The sequence below is a fragment of the Ailuropoda melanoleuca genome, chromosome 13 (genome assembly GCF_002007445.2).
Source record: "Ailuropoda melanoleuca isolate Jingjing chromosome 13, ASM200744v2, whole genome shotgun sequence".
Lineage (NCBI taxonomy): Eukaryota > Metazoa > Chordata > Mammalia > Carnivora > Ursidae > Ailuropoda > Ailuropoda melanoleuca.
Genome location: NC_048230.1, coordinates 89,171,979 through 89,189,894, shown reverse-complemented (window position 1 = coordinate 89,189,894; position 17,916 = coordinate 89,171,979). Strand labels below are relative to the sequence as shown.

The following is a 17,916-nucleotide window of genomic DNA, read 5'->3' as shown; positions in this document are numbered from 1 at the left end:
CAGCAGGAGGGTGCTGGTGGTGGGGGATCCCTGCTGAGGCCAGGCAAAGACAAGCGGAGCCAGCGGCTCTCCAGGAAGCTGTGGAGGGCATCTCTATAGCTTCCAAAGGCCGATCAGGCAGGAAGGAAAACAGAGCCCCATGTGAGTATGTGGGCAGTGTATAAGTGTCTCCAGTATGTCTGGATTTTCTACCTGGCTTTAAATGAGCAGCTTTATCTGCCTTAGCCTCCTGAAATCAGGGAACGGGTGAGAAGGAAGGAAGAGAAGGGATGAAACGCCATTCTGACCTGTATTCTTGAAGCTAGCGAAGCAGCTCTGATTTGTCTATTACAAACACGCACTCAGGTTTCCTCCCAGCCTGATGTCTCCCCAGTCTTAGTGCTAGAGAGGCCTTTTCTACAGTAGGCATCAGAACTCAGTTGTGAGCCAGCACCCCCAACGCAAGCAGCCCCCATGCCCGGCCCAGGGCCCCACGCATGGGTGAGTGACCTCTGTTACCTGAATGCCTTCCAAGGCCCCTGGAGAGACAGGTTCCCGTGGCTCCTCAACTATTTTCAGGGAACTGAGGTTGCTAGTACCAAGCTCAGCATCTTTGAGAGAGAGAGAGAGTGGCATAAGGACAGAAAATAGATTATAAATATCTGCAGAGCCATGGGACACTGGAGACAGCATGGTAACCAATGTGTTTCTCACCTGCAGCACATCTGAAGAACTGTAGAGCAGAGGGCAGTACCACGAGGTGGGGAGTCCACCCCAATTCTGACCTCTCAGTGCCCTCATGCATGTGATGGAGATAAAATGATACCCGCCCCTATAGGGTTATGCGGAAAACAGGATGCCAGCGATGGGCTGGAGCCTAGTTCTGGCCCACAGGGGGCCCTCACCCTCTGCGGTTCCTGAGCCAGTGCTCTTTTCATAGGAGCCCCCCTTTAAAGTTTACAAACAACCGATTAGCAACTTTCTGGGCTGCAGGCTCTGAAATGATTTGAAGGCCGAACGTGGGAAAGACCACAATTAGCTATGTCAGTGCTATCTGAACGCCAAAAATTAATTTGCACAAGAGCTGCTTTTCCATTGTTTGAAAATATTATAGCACACAATCTGACAGTGACTACTATTTTTACTTCTCTAATTTCTAAGCAAGAAGAACTGGAGCTGAGCATTACTGTTTTAATATGTTCTGGAAAGTCAATAATCAGGGTAGTGTTTGCATCTTTAACTTTTACTAAAAATTACAGTAGAAAAAAAACTTTCCATCTTTTGTCTACAAAGCTCTTTTCCCCTCTCTTCCTTCTCCTCCTTCCTCCTTCTGCATTCCTGTCTTTCTTCCAGCCCATCTTTCTTCTGGGCCTTTTTATTTCTCTTCCTCTCTTTCTGCCCCCCCCCATCTTGTCAGACTCTCTTTGCTTCCCTTTCCCTCTCCCACTTCTCTCCCACCTCTTCCTTCTGGTTCTCCCTGTGTCTGCTCTGCTGGGGAATTCTCAGCAATGACATCTGTTCACAGCCACCCTAGGATGTTCTGCCCAGGGGCTGCCCCCCCGCACTGCCAGCACAGGCCTGCCTCTCCATCTTCTTGTCTCTGACATTCATTTCAGGTGATGCGGATAGGCCAGAGGTAGCCTATCCTCTCAGCTTCTTCCTCTCCCACTGTGCCAGACAGGACAATGTCTCCTGCAGATACCTCTCAACCACAAACCCCCAGATTATGCATGCCCTATACCTGCTTCTAGCAAAGATGAAGCTGAGTGAAATAGAATGAAATTCTAAGAGAAAAACTGGATGGCTAGGGAAGCATACAGGGCATAGATGAAGAAGTACATAATGTTGAAGTTACGATGAGAGAGAATCACTTCCCAGGGTAAGGGGTAGCTCTTTTGGCATGGGGAGAAAATGGCTGGCAAGAGCAGCAAAGGACCCAGAATTCCTCTTCTGAAGAAACATGCCTGGGGGGATGTATCATGTCTTAGTACCTGAATATGTCCTGCTCCCTGCAAAACTTTTCAGAAAGTCTATATGGGGTTTCTGACATTCTCATGATGACAAGAGCCACATGCTTTTTATGTTAATTTACTTTGTTGATATAATGTGTATTCGGTAAAAATGCATGAACTTCTACATATATTTACTCCCATGTACCAACCACCCAAATAAATACCTAAAGCATTCCCAGCACCTGGAAGTTTCCCTCATCTCCCTGTCCAGCCAATATACCACTTAAAGGCAGTTGCTCTTTGGTCTTCTACCGTCATTGATCTGTTTTGCTCAGCAGCAGACTTTTTGAATTAAAAAAATGTATATATCAATAATTCCCTATTCTCAAGTCCTTCTTTGTTTTTTAAAAGATAGATTTTCCTACTTTGTTTTAAATTTGAAGAACAACCCAAAAAGCAACTAAAAGAAAAATACTAGACCTTCATTGTACGTATATTTATTTTATAATTAGGACAAAATTACTAAAACAGTAAGAGACCTTAAAGACTGGATTTGATTTGCAATGAACTGATAACCTGGTGACTTCACTGTTTGATAGTCTAATGTTCATGAGACAATTACCAACTACAACAACTAATTGTCTTGGCTAAACTGTCGTGGGGTTCTTGCAGTTTATTAGTAAGCAGCTGCCACGCTTGTCCCCCAGAGGTGGCTGCATTTCAGAACTGGGCGAGGTGATGCTGTATCTCTCTTTCTTGTGTCTCTGGGGTTTGGGGAGGTTTCATTAGTTAATGTTCATAATGTGTCCTGAGATCCTCAAATGTGAGATGCTATCCCAGGGAAAAGTCATTATATATATAATATAATATATATAATATAATATATATATATTATATAACACACAACTAAAAACATGACTGAGGCTACAAATTTAAGTTATTTTATTACTTACACCACCTATGTAGCTTAGAAGTTATGAACTAGTGGGAGTAGATGCACCATTTGCTAGGACTTGCCCTGTTCTTGAGATTGCTTCTATGGGATGGGTTTACCATGAAGCTAATAATGCGAAGGGTTCAGGTACCACCCTCCCCCCAGGTTCCTCCCAAGACACAACACCTACTATTGCATTCATAATTTTGCATTTGTTTTCTTAGAGAGGGCTCTCAGATTGTATAGACTCTAGGTCCCACAAGACCTGGGTCTGCCCTGCTCTATCTAATAGTGATAATACACAGGGAAAGCTAATGAATATATTTTGATGGTTTTAGGAATAAATAAAAGTAAACAATCTGGTGGAGTTTAACATTTATTTTAAATATAGATCAAAACTCCCAACAAGATTTTTTTGTGAAATGGAATAAGTTGATTCTAAAAGAATAAATATGGAGGAATAGTTTTTAAGACATTTTAAGAAACAGTCGACAGAATTTTAAGAAATAAGAACAAACAGCAGGCCAAATTTCCTAATGAATATTAAGACATGTTATAAAGCCAGAGTTACTGGAACCATGGATTATTCAAGTAATAGAACAGAATGGAATCCAGAAAAGAGCCAGACAATTTTAAAATGATTAATATATGTTAAAGGTGGCATTTCAAATTGGTGGAGAAAGAAAAAACTATACAAATAAATAAATAAATAATGTTGGCTCACTATATGGGAAAACATTAATCTGGGCCCCTATTTTATATAATAGACAAAAATCACTTGCAAATATGTTAACAGGCTAAAGTTTTTTATTTTTAATGTTGAAATTATAGGAGAGTATCTTATGATCTTGGGGGTGGAGAAATTCTTCCTTAAAAATCCATCTGCAGGGGCGCCTGGGTAGCGCAGTGGTTGGGCATCTACCTTCAGCTCAGGGCGTGATCCCAGCGTTCTGGGTTCGAGCCCCACATCAGGCTCCTCCACTAAGAGCCTGCTTCTCCCACTCCCCCTGCTTGTGTTCCCTCTCGCTGGCTGTCTCTCTCTGTCAAATAAATAAATAAATAAAATCTTAAAAAAAAAAAAAAACCCATCTGCAAAAGGGTAAAGGTCAAAAAAGAAAAATATTTGTTATTTCTTTAATTGTGCGTGTGTGCCAGGCATTTTTTTACATTTTTATTTTAATTCCAGTTAGTTAACATACCTATTCGACCACATCAAAATCTAAAAGGTCTGTCAAAAGTACCCTAAAAAGAAATTTTTAAAAAATTAGATACATGGAGAAAATATTTGCAACACATAAAATAGACTAATGACCTAATTACAGAAAGGAGAAGCAACCCATTAGGAAAAGGCAATGAATATCCAGGAAATGTAAACAACCAATAAACATACAAAAGTGTTCATCCTCAAAGATTTGAGAGAAATAAAGTTAAAATAATATCTCCTTTCATACTTACCATATTGTCAAAAGTTAAAATGCTGACACTTAGTATGAGAGAACTGTGAAAAAGTCTGGAGGAAGATGACTGGTTTGGCCACATTTGGTGGCATGTGAGTATTTCCAAGCCCAGCAAGAATAACTCCAGGAATAGAGCCTGAGGAAACTCTTGCAAGGGGTCCAATGAGACATGCACTGGGATGTTTACTGCAGCACTTTTCTCAATAACAAAATAACAAAAGCAACTTTAACGTCCATCTAAGGACAAATGTGACACATTCCATGTGGTGGAATACTGCCCAGAAGGTAAAAGGAATGTTCTAGACCTATGCCTGTAAAGAAATAAATTTCATTTGGCTCATAGAATTTTTAATTTCTGCCAGATTCCCTCTCATTTCTGCCCTTAGAGATTCTATATAACTATTAGAAGTTATAGAGCAATTCAGTAGCGTGGCGGGATACAAGATCAATGCTCAGAAATCAGTTGCATTTCTATACACGAATAATGAGACTGAAGAAAGAGAAATTAGGGAATCCATCCCATTTACAATAGCACCAAAAACCATACGTTACCTTGGAATTAACTTAACCAGAGACATAAAGGATCTATATTCTAGAAACTATAAATCACTCTTGAAAGACTTTGAAGAAGACACAAAAAGACGGAAAAATATTCCACGATCATGGATTGGAAGAATTAACATAGTTAAAATGTTCATGCTACCCAGAGCAATCTACACTTTCAATGCTATCCCGATCAAAATACCAATGAAATTTTTCAAAGAACTGGAACAAATAGTCCTTAAATTTGTATGGAACCAGAAAAGGCCCCGAATCTCCAAGGAACTGTTGAAAAGGAAAAACAAAGCTGGGGGCATCACAATGCCGGATTTCGAGCTGTACTACAAAGCTGTGATCACAAAGACAGCATGGTACTGGCACAAAAACAGACACATAGACCAATGGAACAGAACAGAGAACCCAGAAATAGACCCTCGGCTCTTTGGGCAACTAATCTTTGACAAAGCAGGAAAAAATATCCGGTGGAAAAAAAAGACAGTCTCTTCAATAAATGGTGCTGGGAAAATTGGACAGCTACATGCAAAAGAATGAAACTTGACCACTCTCTCACACCATACACAAAGATAAACTCCAAATGGACGAAAGACCTCGATGTGAGACAGGAATCCATCAAAATTCTAGAGGAGAACATAGGCAGCCACTTCTATGACATCGGCCAGAGCAACCTTTTTCACGACACATCGCCAAAGGCAAGAGAAATAAAAGATAAAATGAACTTATGGGACTTTATCAGGATAAAGAGCTTCTGCACAGCCAAGGAAACAGTCAAAAAAACTAAGAGACAGCCCACGGAATGGGAGAATATATTTGCAAAGGACACCACAGATAAAGGACTGGTATCCAAGATCTACAAAGAACTTCTCAAACTCAATACACGAGAAACAAATAAACAAATCATAAAATGGGCAGAAGATATGAACAGACACTTTTCCAATGAAGACATACAAATGGCTAACAGACACATGAAAAAATGTTCAAAATCATTAGCCATCAGGGAAATTCAAATCAAAACCACACTGAGATACCACCTTACGCCAGTTAGAATGGCAAAGATAGACAAGGCAAGAAACAACAATTGTTGGAGAGGATGTGGAGAAAGGGGATCCCTCCTACATTGTTGGTGGGAATGCAAGTTGGTACAGCCACTCTGGAAAACAGTGTGGAGGTCCCTTAAAAAGTTAAAAATTGAACTACCCTATGACCCAGCCATTGCACTACTGGGTGTTTACCCCAAAGATACAGACGTAGTAAAGAGAAGGGCCATATGCACCCCAATGTTCATAGCTGCATTGTCCACAATAGCCAAATCATGGAAGGAGCCGAGATGCCCTTCAACAGATGACTGGATTAAGAAGCTGTGGTCCATATATACAATGGAACAGGATAGGCTGGTGATGGGTAGTAAGGAGGGCACGTATTGCATGGTGCACTGGGTGTTATATGCATCTAATGAATCACCGAACTTTACATCAAAAAACCAGGGATGTACTGTATGGTGACTAACATAAAAAAAAAAAAAAAAAAAAGACTGACTCCCTCTCCATCCGCCCCTCCCTCCTGCTTGCTCTCTCTCTCTCTCTGTCTCTAAAATAAATAAATAAATCTTAAAAAAAAAAGTAAATTTCAAAACACCACCTATTCCCAAAGACACCATTTATATATTTAAAAAAGCCACTACCACAAAATAGTAGTGTTTTTTCTATGAATACATGGACTTCATATAAAAGTATAAATAACTGGTCTGGATGGATGCATACTAAAGTTATTACAATGGCTATTTTTGGGGAGGAGAGAAAGAATCAGGCTTAGACGTGGTTCAATGGGAACTCAACTTTAACTGCATTATCTTAATTTTTTAAAGGACAGTTTCATGTGTTATAATGTAATCAAGATTTTTTAAATGTCCAATTATAAAAGAAATTTCTATCTCCAAAATACTACAAAATAGCAATTCTTGTTTATTATTATCATATTATGGATGATTTCAAAAAAGCCTGCTGAATGAATTTAAGTCACTCAATTTTAAGAAGGGGAAAGATTAGGGGTTCAAGTTAAATCATTCATTCAACTAAACTTCAATGGAGAACAATGAGTTGCAAGCACCTGAGATACTCAGAAGTAAATAATGAATCAGATGTAGCCCCTCTTATTCTACAAGGCTCACAAGTGATGAGGGTTCACACACACATACACACCCCCATCTCACAGTGTGAAAGTTGCTAAAGCAAACATATGAACAAAGTACACTGAATGCTCATTTATTCATTCATTAATTTAAAATTTATATTTCACACCTACCATCTGTTAGACATTAACATTCCAGGGATTTCAGCAATGAACAAAACGAACTTGCACCACCAAAGCAAGTTAGTAAATGAACAAGAAAACACCGTTATGATAGATGGCATATAGAAAATGCCCCAGGAGCTGCTTTAGATTGAGCAGTTGAAGTCCTTCCAAACATTTAGGTTGAGAACTGAAGGCTAAGAAGTAGCCTTGAGACAATAAAAGAGAATGGAAATAATGAGCAGACAACTCTTTCTTGGAGTTTTGCTGAAGAGTGAAGACATCCTTATTTCTTGATATGTTTTCCTTCCTTGGTTTGCCTCTGGCCCTGCGGTCTTCTTTGTAATTGTGTTACTTTCCTAGGGCTGCTGTAAAAATTACCAATCACTTCGTGGCTTAATGATAGAAATGTATTTTTTCATGGTTCTGGAAGCCAGAGTCCAAAAATCAGTATCCCTGAGCAGAAATCAAGTGTCGGCAGGGACACACTCCCTCCAGAGGCTCCAGGGGAGAGGCTGTTTTTGCCTCCAGCTTCTAGTGACTGCCTGCATTCCTTGCCATGTGGCCACATCACTCCAATCTCTGTCTTTGTGGTCACAGCCTCCTCCTGTCTGTGATATCTCCCTCTGTCTCTCTCTCATAAGGACACTTGTGATAGCATGTAGGGCCCCTCAGATAACCCGGGATAATCTCATCTAGAAATCTTTTATCACACCTACAAATACCCTTTCTCCAGAACTAAGGTAATAATTACAGGTTCCAGGGATTAGAATGTGGATATCTTTTGGGAGGTAATGTTTCAGTCTACCTCAACGACACCTGCTGCTGAAGGAATGCTGTGTACCCATCCAAATGCTTACTAGGAAGATAAGACTCAACTCATCCAAATCAGAAATCACAGCATCTCCATCATATAATTCATTCACTCTTATTATTCCCATTTTGCAAAATGGTTCCATCATCTACCCAATTTCTGCAGTCATCCTTGATTTTTCCCTTTTCCATAACCTTCCTTTCCTCCATATGCAGTAAAATATCAAACTCCATTAATTCTCCAAAATATCTCTCAGGTTCATCCATAATCACTGTTTTGATTCAGTCCCACCTCATCTCTTTCCTGGACACTCTAGTGGCCACTGGAAAGTCTTCCTGTGAACTAGAAGTTGGCCATGGCTCCCTTTCTAATTAAAGATTCCCAATGGAACACCATCCAGCATGTTGTGAATAGATTAATCTAAACTCTTTTGCAAGGCATGAAAGACTTAATTACCTCACCTCAATCTCCTATCCTGCTTCATCTCCTGTCAATCCCTCACTTCATGCTCTAGCAACCCTGAACTTGTACTTTCCCTTAATAAGCAATGGTTCCTAATACCTCCTTATCTTGCACATTTTGTTCCCTCTGCTAGGAAAATCTTTCCGCTTATTCACCTAGAAAGCCCCAATTAGTTTTTGAAGTTTTGACTCAAAAGCTTTTTTTCCTGTGAATTCTAAGCTGACACTCTCAAGATGACTTAAGTATAATTCTGCTGTGGTCCCGCCACAATTTTCTAGCCTTCAAAACTCTTTTCTTATTGTAAATTAATTTGTCCTGCTTATTTATCCTGCCATTAGACAGTACTAGACTCCCCAGTACTAGAGTAGGCTCTTAATATCTAGTATATGGGAAGTACTCAGTATTTACTGAATGGATGAATGAACAGCAAGAGGCTGATGATGAAGTCCAACGATACAAAGGAAAATACTAGGGAGGCTGCATGAAAGGAGGATAAAGGGCTTTTTTTCTTATTTTTCAAGGAAACTCCTCCCCACTGGACTGCAGTGCAGACTCCAAGCCATATAGTATGATCAACTTGAGCTTCATGCCCTGGTAATTCCCATATCACTGTCTTGAGATGAGACTATAGGTTTTAGCCTCCTGTAGGCTAAACTGGAGTTTGTGTCTCCAATAAGACAGGAGAAAGAAGTCCGTGACAAAAATCATCAGCATTATTCTTTTTTTGTGTGAGCAAGGGTTGGAATGATGACGCTGATTTTTCACTCTCCCTGGATTTAGGCCCTTTGCTATGTAGTATCCTATCCTTCTGATTCTGGGCTCAGCCATGTGGCCTGCTTTAGATAAGTAACATATGTTAGTTCAAAGCCTAGACCTCAAGAGGCCATGTGTGTTTCTACTTGGTCTCCTGCATCTTTGTGGTCACCATAAGAACATGCCCAATCTAGCCTGCTAAAAGGATGAGAGGCACATGGAGGAGAGTCAAGGCCAGCCTAACTCAGCCAACAGGCAACCAATGCCAAGACATATGAGAAGACCCAGATAAGATCAGGAGAGCTGCCTAACTGGCTCCAGCTGTATCAGCAAAACATGCTTATTGTGGTTTTGTGGCTGTTTGCTGGAAGCACTATCGTGGTATTGATGCAATAACAAAAGATAATAGAGAGAATCAACCAACTCCAAAGCCTGGTTCCTTAAAAATACTAATTAAATTGACACTGGTGAGATTAATAAAGGAAAAGGCACAAATAAATAATCCTAGTAATGACAGATAAAAACATAGGAGACATCTATAAAGTTAGATGGTAGATACACACCCATAAGAACATTAAATATAAATGGACTAAATAGTCTAATTAAAAGACAGTGCTTGTCACTCTAGATTAAAAATAATTAAACTCTATGCTGTTTATAAGAGACACATCTAAAATGTAAGGGAAGANAAAGAATGAAAATAAAAGAATGGAAAAAGATATGGTATGCAAATATGAATCAAAGAAAGTAGATATGGCCATATTAAAATCAGAAAAAGTAGACTTTAAGGCAAAAAAAGATCATTAAAGATGACTAGGATACTTCATAACTGATTTTTTAAGAAAGTTCAAAGAAGATATAATGATTTAAAAATTATATACCTAATAACACAGATTCAAAATAAAAAATGAAAAATGATAGGCTATGAATACATTCACAATCAAAGCAGAAGATTTTAACACATCTCTCATTAATTAATCAAATAAGTGATGAAGTCCATGAGGATACAATATTGGACATTATTATCAAATGTGACTGATTTATATAGAACCCTGAACCTAACAACTATAGGATATACACTCTTTTTATGGACTCAAGGAACGTTTTCAAAACTCAACCATATGTTCAACGAAGTTTAAAGGATTAAAATCACACAGGGTAGGTTTTCCAACTTCAGTGCAATTAAGCTAATACACAGTAATAAAAAGATAACTAGAACATCCCAAATAGATAATGTGAGGTGTATATATATATATATATATATATATATATATATATATATATCACACNAAATAGATAATGTGAGGTGTATATATATATATATATATATATATATATCACACATCTATATAGGAATATTATTCAACCTTGAAAAAGAAGGAAATCTGCAATATGTAACAATGTGGATACACCTTGAACACATTATCCTAAGTGAAATACACCAGTCACAGAAGGACAAATACTGTGTGACTGCACTTACAGGAGGTACCTACAATAGTCACTCATAGAAGCATAGAATAGAATGGTCGTAGCTAGGGGCTGGGAGGGGGGGGTAATGAGGAGCTACTATCCAATAGGTATAAAGTTTCCATTATGTAAAATGAATATGTGCTAAACATCTGCTCAACAATACTGTGCCTAGAGTTAACAAAACTGTATTGTATACTTAGAAAACATAAGAAGGTAGTTCTCATGTTAAGTGTTCTTACCATAATACAATTAAATAAAAAGATAAAAGATATCCTATGTTTGAGAATAAATAATTCTTTTAAATAACTTAGGGCCAGAGAGTAAAGTAAAGTGAAATTTCAAAAATATTGATAATGAATACATTGCATAACTTGCGAGCAGCAGCTAAATCCAAGCAGAGAATGTTTATAATTTAAACACTCATAAAAGAGAAGAAAAAAACCCTGAAAATCAATGAGTTAAGGATCCATCTTAAGATAGGAAAACAAACATCAAAATAAGCCCAAATATAAAAAGGAGGAAATAAAGAAAAGAGCAGAAACAAAATAAGTAACAAACACAGAATAGGGAGGACCAAACAAGCTAATGATTGGTTCTTTGAAAAGACTAATAAAATTGACAAACCACTAGCAAGAGTGTTTGAGACAGGAGAATACACATAGTCAAGGTCAGGAATTTTGAAAAAGGCAGTGTCACTACAGAGCTTATGAACAGTAAAAGTATAATAGGAAAAAATGAAGAATGGCTTCAATTTTATCCTAATGCATTTGAAAATGTAAAGGAAATGTACAAGTTCTGATAAAAAATTACAAACTACCAAACAGACAAAGAATAGTTCTACAACAATTTAAAAAACTAAAACTGCAATCAAAAACCTTCCCTCAAAAAGCCCACCAGGTTTAGACAGTTTCCCTGGGAAATTCTACAAAACATTTAAAGAATAAATATCTCTAGTCTTGCATAAACTTCCAAAAATAGAAGAAGGAAGACTACTCCTTAAATTGTTTTATGAGGCCAACAGAACCTCATTTCCAAGTCTGGCAAGGACATTTCAAGAACTGAAAATTACAGACCACTCTCACTCATGGAACATAGCTGCAAAAATCCTCAACAAAACATTAGCAAAGAATCCAGCACTGCATAAAAAGAATAATAAGCCTATTATTAACAAAATAGTTACCATACAAAAATTAATCAATGTAATTTACCTCATTAACAGAATAATGAAGAATCATATGATCAACTCAGCAAATACAGAAAAAAAGGATTTTATAGAATTCAATTCAATTAAGAAAACAACAACAGCCATTCTTGATAAATTTCTTAGCAAACCATAAATACAGAAACTTTCTTAATCTGATAATGGGTACTCACAAAGCCATCCTTAATGGTAATATATTCAGAGCTTTCCATTTCATATTAAGAACAACAAAAGTATACCTAACACCATTTCTATTTAAGGTATTAATCAGTGCATGAAAAAGAAATAAAAAGAATAAGGATTAGAAAATAAGAAAAACTTACATTGTACAGAGAAAATCCAAAAGAATCTGCAGATAAATTCATAGAATTAATAAATCAGTGTAGAAAGGTTGTTAGATATAAGATCAATATCCAAAACAAACTGCATTTCTATATAACAGCAACAAACGATTAGAAAACAAAAATTTTTAAAGTTTCCAAAGTGTGAATATATCAAATACCTAGGAATGAATCTAACAACAGATGTGAAAAGCATATATTGCAAAAAGTATAAAACATGGTGAAAAGAAATTAAAGAGGACAGAAATAAATTGAGGAATATACCATGTTCATAGATTAGATATCTTACTATTGTAAAGACGTCAATTCCCCTCACACTGATCAATAGGTTCAAAGCAATGCCATTCAAGTTCTCAAATTATTATTTTTGGGGTGCCTGGGTGGCTCAGTCAATTAAGCATTTGCCTTCAGCTCAGGTCATGATCCCAGGGTCCTGGGATCAAGTCCCGCAATCCAGCAGCATGCTCCCTGCTCAGTGGGAAGCCTGGTTCTCCCTCTGCCTGCCTTTCCCCCTGCTGTGTGCTCTCTCTCTGTCAAATAAATTTTTTAAAAATCTTAAAAATTATTATTTTTGAGCTGACTTGCAAGTTTATGTGGGAAATCAGAAAACTGGGTTTTTTTAAATTTTTTTAATGTTTTTTTTTTAATAATCCCTACACCCAACATGGGGTTCAAACTCAACCCCAAGATCAAGAGACACACACTTCACAGACAGAGCCAAGTAGGTGCCCCACAGATAAACTGGTTTTAAAATGTCTTAAGGTAAGTTTGTTTGTTTGTTACAACTATGTTACCTCCTGTAGTTACTTTTGAATTATTTATGGTTGTTTTGATTAAATAGGTAATTAAGTATTTTTTAAAGATTTTATTTATTTATTTGAGAGAGAGCGAGAGAGAAAGCACAAATGGGGGGCAGGGAGAGGGAGAAACAGGCTCCCCACCAAGCAGGGAGCCCGACTCAGGGCTAGATCCCAGGACCGTGGGGGGTCATGACCTGAACCCAAGGCCAACACTTAACCAACTGAGCCAAATCACCCCAGTAAGTAAGTATTTTTTCATAGCAACCTATGATCCTATAAAATCAGGTGTTCAAACCTTTTAAGAAATTTGACAACTTTTGGTATTTTGCCTTCCCAAAATCAAATCCTAAGTAAAATCTTGATCCTTAACTGACTTCCCAGAGGGTCCCTGGAAAATCTCAAGGGATTTATTCTTTTCTTGTAAAATGAGAGATAATGAAAATTAATTATATACATTGAATAGCATAAAAAGTACTGTCAAATAAGAGATGTTTAACTTTCCCTAAGTTATATTTGTGTGGGTAAGTGTTACTAATATAAATATTTCTTGGATTATACAAAGCTCCCAGAAATTTGTCAACATCCTCACTGTTCTGGTACTGCTTTGCCTCATATTGGACAAAATAATATAATGCTATCAACATTCCAGTTATTATTTTCAAATGCAGGATGCCACAGAAACAACAAAATTTCCTTGCCAATTATATTAATTTCATAATGAACTCTCATAAGATTTTTAGCCACAGACAGTTAAGTCTTCCACCACCTGCAGATAGTTATTGGTTATCTTGATGCTTCCCTGGAAGCTCTTACAATCAGCCACAAGCCCGGATGCTTAACTTCAACAAGAGGAACTGTCTCAAAGACCCATGGAAAGGGACTACGCCAAGCACTCTAGAATATAGGCTTCCGGTAGCACTGACTAACATTGAGAGCATATCACTGGACTGAGCAAGGAGTTACAAATCTCTTGTAGGCAAGCTGATGGGTTCATGAAACTGTTAACCCAAGATCAAATCAAGGAGAACAAAAAATAATTACATAGAACAAAATGAACTGATTAAGGATATTATGTCATTTCTTTAAAATACTTCTCCTGCTTTAAGGAGCTTTCTTTTTGCTCTTAAGGTATTTTTAACTTTCAACAATTTAGTAGATTATACTTTTGAAAACACTTATATTTTTCTCCCTGCCTCATTCTTCCAGAATTTGGAAACTCTTACTGAGTATTCTAATTTTCATAGCAATATAGTTATTTTCACAAGTTCAATAAGAATCTGTTCTCTTGGGGCGCCTGGGTGGCTCAGTCGTTAAGCATTTGTCTTTGGCTCAGGGCATGATCCCAGGGTCCTGGGATTGAGCCCCGCATTGGGCTCCCTGCTCTGCTGGGAGCCTGCTTCTTCCTCTCCCACTCCCCTTGCTTGTGTTCCCTCTCTCACTGGCTGTCTCTCTCTGCCAAATAAATAAATAAAATCTTAAAAAAAAAAAGGATCTGTTCTCTTTGTAAATAGGACGTAACTGGAAACATTGGTTATATGACCAAGGCTTTGATTGGAATGCCATATTTAAGAATGACATGTTTAGAATCAAATACAACTAGATCATTTTAAGGAAATAAGGTTGATTTTATGGACTTAATGCTTATCAAGCCTTCTTGGGTATCTGCCACTGGCTTACAAGTTTCCCAGCATTACAAGTGAGTAAGGAAGAATAATTTGGGGACTTTGAGAAGAAAGGAAGTCACCCAAATCTATAGGTACTACTGTTAAGTGAAGTCTGGTGGTGAGTTCTTGGCTTTGCATTCTAGCCTCAAGAAACATTTAAAGGTCTAATTTAAACTTTCTCATAAAATTCCAGCAAAACAGGCTCTCTGCTCCTTCCAAGTAAATAGACAGCTACGTTTTCTTCTGCAATGCCAGCAGCACTCCTAAGACACAATGGCGAAAGTCAGAGAAAATAGAGCTCTTAGCCATATTGAGTGCCTAGTCACCAGTGTTCCTTTTTTTTTTTTTTTAAAGATTTATTTATTTGAAAGAAAAAGAGAGAGAGAGAGCCTGAGCAGGAGGGACAAAGGGAGAGAGAATCTGAAGCAGACTCTGCACTGAGTATGGAGCCCGACACAGGGTTCAACCTCAGGACCCTGAGATCACAGCCTGAATCAGAATCAATAGTTGGCCACTTAACTGACTGCACCACCCAGGCACCCCACCAGAGCTCCTTTTAACTCTGGCAAAGTGGATACGGTTACCATTGATGACCCCTTCATTGACCTCAACTACACAGTCTGTATGTTCCAGTATGATTCTATCCATGGCAAGTTCAATGGCACAATCCCACTAGCATTAAAAACCCAATAGAAGTTTCTGTATCTTCCCACTGAAACCCTAACCCTCCTCCCATTGTTAAATTGATATACACATCTTTACCTCTGGCTATTCGGTGAGTTGCTCACCAATATAGAGCATTTCTGCATGCATAATAAATTTTTTCCTGTTAACCTGTCTATCGCCAGTGAATTTGCAGGTCCCTGACCATTCAAATTTGAGTTGGTAGAGGAAGTTTTTCTTCTCAACAAACGTTTTTTTATATCAAACAAGAAAAAAAAATAAATTAATCAAGCAAGTAGAATAGGAACACCAAAACAAATCCAAAGAAATTAAGAGAAGGGAGGTCATAGGAATAAAAGCCAATATTAATAAATTCAGAAAGAAAGCCATAGACTTGGTAGATAAATCTAAGAGCTAGCTCTCTGAAAAGATCAAACAAAAGAATATATATATGTTTTTTAAGACAGGGTGGAGAAGCAAAGAGGAGAAGGAGGAGCTATAACCAGCTACAGTAGAGAAGAAATTGTAGGTCAAGCTCCAGAGTGGGCACACAGATATCTCACTAGCCCTAATTAGAGGTGACAGTAGTGCCTGCCAGGTTGAAGTCTATTTTGGCTACAAGCAGAGTCAGGAACCGTTTCCCTGCAATGGACCACACATCAGCCAGTATTAGAGGCAAGGGGCAGATGCTGCACAGAAGGACTGACTCACTGGGACACCGAGAGCATTATCTACCCAAGGAGACATTTGCGGCAGCAGCAAGTGCCTGTGCTGGGAGGTTGGGCAGAGCGAAGCTGAAATTCCATGAGATGGTTAAAATAGCATCAGCGAAGCTGCTGATTCCAAATGAGAATCAGGGCCGAATCAATATAGAGATCAGGAATGGAGAAATTATTATAGCTCTCTGCACCGGCTGGAATGAGCTAAAACAATTTTAATTTTTTACCTATAAGAGTCACTTCAATCAAGTGATCAGAGCGACCACCCACCATCAGTAATGGGACAGACTGAAAGTGTGTAATAACCGACAGGGCGCAATGAGAACCCAGGCCCTTCTATGCAAGTCCTCCCAGGTGTGTACAACTTGAATCTCGTCGGGAGGAGACAGCAGACAAACACAGATTCAAGCACAGTCTACAGAAGCAGGGGTCTACCATCTTCAAACGTGTTTAGGGCATCATATTCAAGGCAACTCGAGGAACTGTTCCAAAATGAAAGATAACAGAGCAACTCAATGCAGATTGTCACTTTGGACTGGATCTTTCTGCTATGAAGGATGACATTGTTAGGACAAATAGGGGAACTTGAATATGGTTTGTGGACTATGGATTAGTTGGGAGTAACATCCTCAAGTTAATTCTTCAATCTTGCTGGATGTTTGCAGCTGTAAAGGAGACTGTCCCTCTGTAGGAACCACACATTGTATTCAGAGTACAATGGAATACAATGTATTCACAAGGACTCAGGAGGACATCAGCATTTTATTGTCAGATGGTTCAGGAAGAAAAAAAGCACCTACAACTTTCATGTAAATGTAAGATTGTTTTCACATTTTAAAAAATAGGGGGAGGAAATAAAAGCATTGCCCTCCAGTTACTTCTGTGACTCAGTTAATTTTGTCATTTTAACTCATTGCCTCCCAGGGCTCTTCATAGCATGTGTTTCTTAGGCAGTTTTACTCAGACTTCAATTCGTTTTGCATTGATTTTTTCACATGAGATTATATCATAACCATTTCCTTTCACTCTTTGTAACCTTTTAAAAGGCTGCTGCACCGCTGTCCTGTGGCTACCCACATGTTTAGCCATCCCTCTCTTGCAGGAGATTTGGGGTTTTACAAACTTACCTGTTTATTTATTTGGGTATTTGTTTGTCTGTTCATTTTTAGTATTACGATTAAGCTTAGTGAATAGTCTTGAATGTGTATCTCTTTACAGATTTAGGATTATTTCCTCAGACTTACTACAGTTGAAGTCAAAGAGCAGAAACCATTTCTACATTGTATTCCAGAGTATTCTATCAGCCGACCTGCCTATCTGTCAGAAATTCGGAGTGTTAGTTACCAAGCTCTTTGCTCAGGATGAATTATCTCAAATATATACGTACTTATAACTCAGTATGCAAAAAAGGGGGAGAAAAACATCTTCGGTTTTTATGTGCATTCCAGTTTCAGGGAAGCTGAATATTTTCTCACACCTATGATAAATAGTATTTTTTCACATAGTTAGCTTTGTGAATTGTTTATGTTTCTCTTTTCTCCAAACTATTTCAAGATTGAAATCAGCACTCAATAAAAACAGGAAGTCTTTTTCCACATGGAGTCAGACATATTATATAAATAGAAAATCAAGTAAATATAAATATGTTATTTATAACTTAGTAATTATAATAATCATATATAATATAGAATATTGTATAAATATATACACACATACATACATACATACATATAAAATTTTGTAGGCCCAAGATGGAGTTGCCCCTGCCTGGGGTGCCCCATCAGCAAACTGAAACTTACATAACTTACACAACCTTCTTGTCCCTACAAGTGTTCCACTTGACCAGAAAGGCAGTCAGTC

At 38.1% G+C, this 17,916-nt stretch overlaps 1 protein-coding gene across 5 annotated transcripts in view; it reads right to left on the bottom strand.

The window, feature by feature from the left end:
• Positions 1-17,916, bottom strand: part of CFAP61 (cilia and flagella associated protein 61) — a 293,467-nt gene that overhangs the window by 216,734 nt on the left and 58,817 nt on the right. For all 5 annotated transcript variants that reach the window (XM_011225478.3, XM_034641778.1, XM_034641779.1 and 2 more), the window contains one exon: positions 499-590. In XM_011225478.3, the coding sequence (XP_011223780.1) occupies positions 499-590 (92 nt within the window). The remainder of the gene's footprint in view (positions 1-498; positions 591-17,916) is intronic.